The sequence below is a fragment of the Frankliniella occidentalis genome, unplaced genomic scaffold (genome assembly GCF_000697945.3).
Source record: "Frankliniella occidentalis isolate FOCC.00 unplaced genomic scaffold, Focc_3.1 Scaffold204, whole genome shotgun sequence".
Taxonomy (NCBI): Eukaryota; Metazoa; Arthropoda; class Insecta; order Thysanoptera; family Thripidae; genus Frankliniella; species Frankliniella occidentalis.
Window position 1 is genome coordinate 467,140 of NW_026267330.1, and position 8,341 is coordinate 475,480.

At 57.6% G+C, this 8,341-nt stretch overlaps 3 protein-coding genes across 4 annotated transcripts in view; 1 reads left to right on the forward strand and 2 right to left on the reverse strand.

The window, feature by feature from the left end:
- LOC113208657 (synaptotagmin-7) overlaps positions 1–1,242 on the reverse strand; it is a 305,230-nt gene extending 303,988 nt beyond the window's left edge. For both annotated transcript variants that reach the window (XM_052272435.1, XM_052272434.1), the window contains exon 1: positions 1,109–1,242. The gene's annotated coding sequence lies outside the window, so the exon portion shown is untranslated. The remainder of the gene's footprint in view (positions 1–1,108) is intronic.
- A 283-nt stretch (positions 1,243–1,525) lies between these two features.
- The window catches only part of LOC113210234 (uncharacterized), a 50,133-nt gene continuing 43,317 nt past the window's right edge, over positions 1,526–8,341 (reverse strand). The window contains exons 2-4 of the mRNA XM_026428115.2: positions 4,487–4,577; positions 4,272–4,346; positions 1,526–3,956 (exon numbers count right to left, since the gene is read on the reverse strand). Of these exons, the coding sequence (XP_026283900.1) occupies positions 3,811–3,956; positions 4,272–4,329 (204 nt within the window). The 5' untranslated portion in view covers positions 4,330–4,346; positions 4,487–4,577 and the 3' untranslated portion in view covers positions 1,526–3,810. The remainder of the gene's footprint in view (positions 3,957–4,271; positions 4,347–4,486; positions 4,578–8,341) is intronic.
- Positions 2,898–8,341, forward strand: part of LOC113210231 (uncharacterized) — a 26,976-nt gene continuing 21,532 nt past the window's right edge. Inside the window, exon 1 of the mRNA XM_026428111.2 lies at positions 2,898–3,004. The gene's annotated coding sequence lies outside the window, so the exon portion shown is untranslated. The remainder of the gene's footprint in view (positions 3,005–8,341) is intronic.

Sequence of the window (8,341 nt, forward strand, 5' to 3'; positions counted from 1 at the left end):
TCTTACTTCCCCTCTCGCCCGTAACCCGACGGACACGGGAAGCTGAGTATCCTAACCCGGACTCCGCAATGCCTCTCTCGGGCCGGGCTGGCCTGTAGCTGACATTTCCGTTGCGAATGAAGGCCCTCTCGTCTGCAGTGCCCCCTTCCCCTCCCCTTTCCCCGGGTCCCCTCCGGTCCCCCGTGCCAGTGCCAGACGGGCTCCCTCTCCCCCTGGCCTGGTAGCACAAGAGAGAGCCGCTCACCTCACGGAAAATAATGATGAAATTTTAATAAGGGAAATAATTTTCATTTTGTTGTACTCTGCTTTTGACAGGTAGTACCTGAATAGTCTGGTAGTGTAGTACATCGCCCCTTTCACAAGGCACAACGCGTGGCACCATCTGCGCGTACATTTGGCAAAAGTTATGGATCCCAAATAACTAAGTTTGCGCAACACAAGGCGGCTGGCGTGCACCCGTGGGCCCCAAATTCTCATACTTCCAGGCGGGTAACTACCGAATGTGTGCCGTACCCGTTGGGGGGAGGGATGGGGGGGGGGCGAACAAGCGCGGCACTAATCGAAAGCGGTCCCTCGGCGGGAGTAAAAGGGCGGCCGATAACAGCAGCCGGCCGCGACGGAACGGTTCCCCGAGGAGTCAGTCGTCGGCGCTACAAAATACCACCACAGCAGGTGAGCGGCCACCGCAGCAAACGCCAGGAAACGTTCAGGTGAGCCAGCGGGAAAGAAAGAAAAGACAGTATACGACAAAATAACAACCGACGCGGCTCGCTGACCTGGTGACCTGCGTGTGCGTGTCGCTCCCCCGCGCCCCTCTTCACTTTCCACGCCGCGCGGCTTCACAGTTCGTCATAAATTCGGAATGGATTCACCAACGGCCGTCCGGGAGCAGGGGCCGTTGAAGCGGACGTGCTCGTGCTCGCTCGAGAGCCGCGGCAGGGCCGGGCAGGGCCGGGCAGGGCACGAGGGGGATGTGCCTGGCAGGGCTGGAAATAACCTCGGCCCGGAGCGACAGCAGCGGGGAGGGGCACAAACCGCCCGTGCTGAATAATGTCACACTTTCGAGAGGACGGCGGGCGGACGGCAGCGGGGCTGGCGGGATACTTACGTGAGGAGCTGGACGAGTTGGTGAGACGAAGACTGCTCGACCCGACCCCCTCAGCGATCGCTGAGCTTGCTGATAAGGGTGTGCTGTCGAATCGGGGTCGTTTCTGATCCTGAGCAGGTTCTTGCTACCCAACCGTGTATGCCGCTTCCACCCTTGTATCAGCATCCTTGACGCGGCGGCACAGCAGACTGCGAGAGACTACTACAGCAGATACCCCGCACAAGTATACGCCGGCCTGGAGCGCCTGTACCCCGCTCCGGTTGCAGGGGGTAGCGCCGCCGCCGGGGGCTGGAGGGCGCAAGGCTCGCAGGAGGGGTGGCGCAGCTACCCCACCGATACCCCGCGCGAGGGACGAAGCAGACGCCCTCGGGGTCGAGGTATTTCCGGCTGACAAGGACAAGGCAAAACACAGAACCGTCAAAAAATTGTGGATAATTTATTCCGCATCTAAAGTCTAGACATCAATAACACTCTGTTTCGTTACTAGAGACAGTATAATTATGATTTGGTGCTCAACAGAAAGACATAATCACACATAACATTGGGTCTAAATATGAATCTGAATGTGAGTTAGTTGGTCAAACTGGTTGGACAGAAGTGTTGGGCATTCCCTCCTCAGCATCTATCCATGTATTGTGTGTCTGTTGGGCATTCCCTCAGCGCCTATCTATGTATCCTTTTTGCTTTGGCAAAGGTCTGTGTCTCAATTATGTAACAAATGTCCATTAACACACAGCTTGTTGGGATTTAAAAGACAATGGTAAATCAAAGAGAACCCTGCATTTGAAAACACACAAGCCAGATAACGTAACGGCAGTCATTGCTTGATGGTTACAACTTATTATCAATTTTCCCAAAATTTAACTCAAAGTTCTTTATAAATAAAAAGACAAAAACATGAGATAAAATGGTCCAACAAACACCAACTTTAAGGGTTTACGATTGAAAACTTTTTGACAAATCTCGAGGATCCATCACATTAGCATAAGGTCCTTCAGAATGTTAACGCACAAATCAACTAACATTGCAAACCGAAGAGTTCCAAACAGTTCGAAGCAATATTTTTCGTTTAGATATCGTTCCTGGCTTGAGCCTTAGTTCAATCAAATATTAACTTAAAAACGATTTAACAAAAGTGCTTATGGTGTATATTTGTAACACGAAAGTCAGCCTAGCCAGGCCTGTCAACTTCTTTAAAGACTAAGCAAACCTTTGTAATAAAAAAATAATAAGGTCTTTCACAATCTAACCAACCAACACCTTGCATAATAGTCAATCTGAAATACAACTTTGATTCAGAGGGCATTATGGTCTGGTTTGGGGTTAGCATACACACTTGTCCGTACCGAAAGTACACAATATGCACATGATCCCTTTCATCATTATACTACTAGAATTTGATTCTAATTCTAACTTTGATCCGTCGCAGAATAAATGAAACACGATCACTTTAACAAATTCATATGTTCTCTTACCAAACAAGATCCAGCATCTGTGAATCACAATGCCATTTTTCAAGTTCATTTCTGGTCCACTTGCACACTTTATAAACACTAAAACGCCACTAACGACGATGAATATAAAGAAACAATACATTGTTATTGTTTAATCGAAAATTTAAAAATAAAACGAGTGAGTTAAAAAGCTGCGCGGCGCGAACTCGTACGATACGCAACCATCCGGTGACGGCGCCCGCTCACGGACAACTGATCATGAAAGTTGATGACGATTGCGGCGGTATGAGAAATACAGCGGACGGATGAGAGGAAAAACACAGTCGACGTCGACGAGTAACAGTGTAATGGGGCGAGTGTTGTGTGTGCTACGGTGATCCTTCAGAATTTGCGACCGAGAGATCAATTATTACCAATTATCACCCAGAAAATAATAAATACGGTGAGTTGGACTTCATTATTCCTTTAAATGTAATCGGTAAACACGGGGCACCTCGTGACGTCGCTAAGTTTGGTGTGGTGGTTAGCTGGGCTTTTGGGGGTCCGATCCGAGCCACTTGGAGACAAGGAGCTTCTTCCTGCTGCTCGTCATCGTCCTCCAGCCGAGCGACCAACCACCAATCAAAATTACATCAAATTGACGTGAACTGGTCTAAATTTCGCCAAATACTGGGACCTTTTTGCGTCAAAATTCAGAATCTTGTATCTAACGTAAGATTGATTGCATTTTCCGCTGGGCCAGCGTCAGCCTGCCCGCGGCGCTTGTCTGACTTGGCCCGCCTGTCCAGGATCCCGTCAGGGCGGCGAGAACCTCCCGTGCGAGTACACGGGGCTCCACTCTTGTCAGGCGGCTACGCTGTTGTGCACTGTCCGCACGGGCGTCCGCACGGGCGTCCTGGCCGGAGTCCTCGTCGTCGGCGTCCTGGCGGGCGTTCCCCCGGGCGTGCGGTGGGTGGGCGCGGCGGCGGCTGCGCGGTGCGGCGTCGTGCAGTTGGCGTTGGCCGCCACGACGGCGCTGTTGTGGTTGGCGGCCACGGCGGCGGCCGCCGCGCCCAGCGGGTTGCTGTGGTTGTGGGCGACCGGGACGGCGACGGGCCCGCGGCGGAACTGTCCGGGCACGCCCGGGGCGGCGCCCGGCGGCGGGATCACCAGGACCGGGTAGCACTCCGTCGTGCCCACGCCGCAGGGGGTCGTCACCGTGGTCACGGCCTTCGGGGCGGACTTCTTGCTGGTCCGCCCCAGCAGTTCTCATTTGGACTTGCGCAGCTCCTTGTGCCGCCTCCACTTCTCTCGCGCGATGTAGCAGAGCGCGATGGTGATGAGGATGGCGATGGTCACCGCCATCCCGATGCTCACCCAGATGATCTCCTCGTTGATGCCACTGTGGTGGCCACCTGTAATCACGGGATGTCATTAAAAACAGAAACACACTACTGACTTGTTTTTTTTTTTCGTCTGTGTGTGTGGGGGTTAGAGAGTTTTTTTTTTCAATACCAAAACTCTATTATACTGGAAACAAAAATTATTGATACAAGTTTTGATAGGAGCCGAAATTGGCTCGACCGCGACCGGCGGGCCGGGGTCTGGCTGGCTCCCGCCGACGTGCTGTCTGGCTGTCCCAGACCGGCCAATCAGACCGATGGGGGGTGGTGGGGACGCGGTCAATTTATTCAGGCGGGGGCGGGACTCGCAATTGCAATCGCACTCACTCCGCCTGACGTTGGAGTAGATGCCGACCTTCCCGGAAACTCGCCCCCCGACCGGCATGGTGCGGCCGTGTCGTCCTGTTGACAGGCAAAAAGGGGTTCAACGTTACGACCGGCCCAGAAATCCTTGAAGCTTCACAGGGGCGAGCGAAAGCAGTCGAAAGTAACAGCCGCGCACGCTCGAGTTTATTGACGTTGTTCCAGTCTTTGCTACTTACAAACGGCGGGTCCTCTTGAATGGCCGTACCAGGAAAACGGCGTCTCTGCGCTGCTGCTGCTGCGGCGGCGGCGGTCCCGGGGACGCGCGGCCTGCCGACATACGAAAGGGCACTACATGAGGCGTGTTGCTTGAGCAAACAGGCACTTCCCTCCGCTCTTTTGACGGCTGGGCGCTGGGACCGGCGGACCGTCGGGCTGGGCTTTTTCGCCACAAGGGTTCTCGTAATGCCGCGCGTTATACAGACGAGGGTGGGGTGGGGCTCTCGAGATGAGGGGCCGCCGCCCGAGTGCGAGAGAGACAGAGTGACAGAGGCAGGAGCCTCCCTTTCCTCTCCCCCCCCCCCCCCCCCACCCCTCACTTGCTGGCCGGCGACAACTGCGAAACTGAGGCGGGCGGCGGGCGTCAGGCAGGCAGAAGTCTTTGCTGGTGCTTCCCCTGCCGCGCCGCACCGCACGCCCCGAGCAGGCCAAGAAGTAGTAAGTGAAACTTGATAAGCTCCGTCGTGCGCGTTAGAGCGCTCTGCTGTGCGGTGTGGTGTGGTTGTCGTCGGCGGCGCAAGCGGCGCACCACAAGAACAAGGACCACAAAGTTTCCGTGTGAGCGTGTCTCCCACCTGGGGTTAGGTAGCTGCAGCCGCAGCTGCCACCGGCAGGGCAGCGCTGTGGTGGTGGCTGACCCCGGGCCGACGCGCGGCCACGACGCCCCGCCCTGACCCCCGCCCGGGTCGAGGTCGGCGTCGCCCATAGTTCCCAGCGCATGAGCAAGTCGCTTTTCGTTCTCCATATATTTCTTTCTTGGAGATCCACGGCAATGGTTTGAGTGTTATTTTTTGTTCCCTCTGTGTGTTTTTTCTATGCGGAATAAAGCCACAGAGACTAATAAGGAGGGAGAGAGATAGAGCGAGAGATAAGGGCTGCTCCGCGAGCGGATGAGGGCGGCGGCGGCGGCCTTGTGCGGGTAGAAGGGGGCAAGGCCAGCTAGGCAGTTGGACCCGACGTCGCGGGGGAGGGGGGATGGGGTGCTCGTCTTGTGTATATCCGAGAAAGTTGTGTGACCGTTGACTTTGCAAGTGGAGCAGTGGGGCTGCGATATGGGCGGTGGTTGGAGGCCTGGTGCTCGGGCAGCGGCAGCAGCGCGCCCGCAGGAGCGAGAGAGAAAGAGAGAGAAACTTTGCCCTCCGTCGTCATTTGCCTGCTAAGGGGAGACGGAGCGCTCTCCCCGGTCAGCGTAGGGTCTGTTGTATGGTCCTCCAGGGAACTCGTATTACGGCCCACTCGGGCAGCAAGGGAGAGGGGAAAGAGCTGCCTCTTTCTGCCTTGAGTTTTTCTGTAACGGTGAGGGACGGGGGGAGGGGGGACTTGGAGGAGCTAGGGCACCAGGGGGCGTCACACCGTGGTGGACGGCGGCGGAAGGCTTTGGCCGTCCCCCTCCTGAGCTCCGGCCTCGTGTGCTTTGGTAAGGGACAGCGCCCCCGGGGCCCCAGTGCGTACTTGTCCGCAAGCTGCTTGTCCGCCGCCGGCTGGCTTACGTTCCCAGCCCGGCCGCCGGCGCCCGGGGCGGAGGCGGAGTGAGGCTGTGGACCGAGTTGTCCATGGCGGTGTAGGGGAGCAAGGGGCGGGCGCGCCGGCTTTGAGGTGAGAGACGTGCCGTGCAAGCCGCGGACGGCAATCTCGTCCGCCAGAGCGGCAGGAGTCGTCGGCGTGGAGATTGGATTCGGCCCGGGTGGGTTAAGTCGCCTTATCCCCGCGAGGGCATTACACCCGCTCCGCGGCGGCTCCGTCTTCGTCTTCTCGTAATCTCCCACCCCGCGGGCCTCGCCTCGCTGCTCTGCTCTGCTGCGCGCCGCGCGCCGTGGTGTGGTGGGCCCCCGCGGGTGGGGGTCTAACGACCGCGCCTCGCCCCGCCGCACCGCGCCGCCGCCACACCCCGGACTGTCTGAGTGTTTTGGGTCCCGGCGCGGCGTTTCGGAGAAATAATTACCGTCGTCGTCGATGCACACTGACGGCGCGCGACGGCGGCGACGGGTACCTTGTTAACTCCGGCGCCAGGGCGGCGGCGCCGCCAGCCTGTGTATACATTGTGCTGTACAACAACACCCGCCCCTATATCTGTACACCCCTTGGCTGCTTGTTGTCTTTAACCCTACATCACCTCGAATCAACCTCCACACCACACCCGCCCTTACTGACCTCTAAGCACGCCGCCTCCTACTCACTCTCGTCAAGCCCCCGGTCGAGAGAGGATGCCCCCCCCCCCCACAGGAGGACAGCCAGGACCGACCCACCCCGCTCTACACCTTTAGCCCTGGGACTTGGCAGCGGCGCGACCCTCGACTCGGTCCGGTCAGCAGTTTGTCTGCCACGCGGCGCGGCGCCAGGCGGACCCGAGCGGCGTTTGGCGCTGCTGGCGGAGGCAAAGGGGTGGCACGGGACCCCGGGACACGCGTACGCTTACGTGGTTGATCACCGTTGGCCCGCTGATCGCCCAAGGCCGTCACGCCTTCTCTTTGAGTCGGGGACGGGCGGGGCGTTCGGTTTGGTGCTCAGGTTGAAAACAAAACACTTTGGCAATAAGTTATCGGGCTAGCTGAAGGGGCCAAATGCAGCGCCCGGTGGCTTCTAGAGCCGATACAGCCGTCTGGACAAAACGAGGGGAAGTGGCGGTATTGACCCCCACTCTCCTTCTGTCCTCCTCCTCTACCCCCACCCCCTTTCCTCCCTCCCCTCCTCCTCTCCTCCTCTCCCCCTTCATGTAGGCCATCTCTGTGCAACACCCGAGCCTCTCTCTCTCCCTCCATTACGCGAAATGGGTGTTCGCCGGGCCGGGTGCAGTTCATATCAGCACAGCAGGGCGTAAGTGCAGGACCACTCGGCCGATTACGTGCACTCAGTGTGTGTGTGCGTGTGTTGTGCACGTGTGCGTGTGTTGTGCACGTGTGCGTGCACCGAAGTGCACTGGGCTGCGGTGGCATGCTCAACCCAACAAGGCATCGTGGTCTTTGTCGTGGAAAGGGGCGAGGAGGAGCAGGAGCATGGTGTCAAAGGGGGCCAGATCGGCATTTTTAAAACATGCATTTTATTCCCCCCCCCCCTTTTTCCCAATTGTCTTTTTTTCCCGTCGAGTAAGGCCAGCGCTGTCCGGATAACCTGATGGGGGTAGGTGGGTTCGACTACGCATGCTTGTTACGGGGGAATCCATTCGATTCGGTGGGTCGGCTCCACCACGCGCACTCACACTCACTCATCCTCTAAAATACACACACACACACACACACACACACACACACACACACACACGCACGCACACACTCCTACACTCACCTACACGCGCGCGAGCTCGTACTAGTATAGAAGGGTCGGAACCAATCCCTCGGTAACAAGACAGGCTCCGCTCAAACACGAGGCTGACCCAGGATGGGCGGCGAACCACGAACCATAGGTCCGGTCCGGTCTAACACGCCCGGGACTTGCTATCGTGTGCACAAACTATTCTCATCTTGTTTTATATACAAAAATACTTTTGCTTACGGCGGTGGCCCATGGTCTGCAGGACTTACTCCACGGGGGCCTTGTCTTTCCCGTTCCCTCGAGAAGTACTCCGTCACGCCTCCTCCTCGTGTCGCCTCCGCTCCTCCCGGCTCTCTGTCTCATTGGACCCGGGCCTCTGGTCTTCCCTTCCCGCCCGCGCCCTGCAGCAGCAGCCGATGGGCTGACCGGACTGGGCTCCGACGACATCAATCTCACTGGCGGCTCTGTGTTGTGGCGCGGGTGGTATTTCCAGGCCACTACGCCCCGCCACGCTCCCCCACACGCCCCTCTTCCCACCTCCCACCTGCCCCACTCTCGCACGAGGA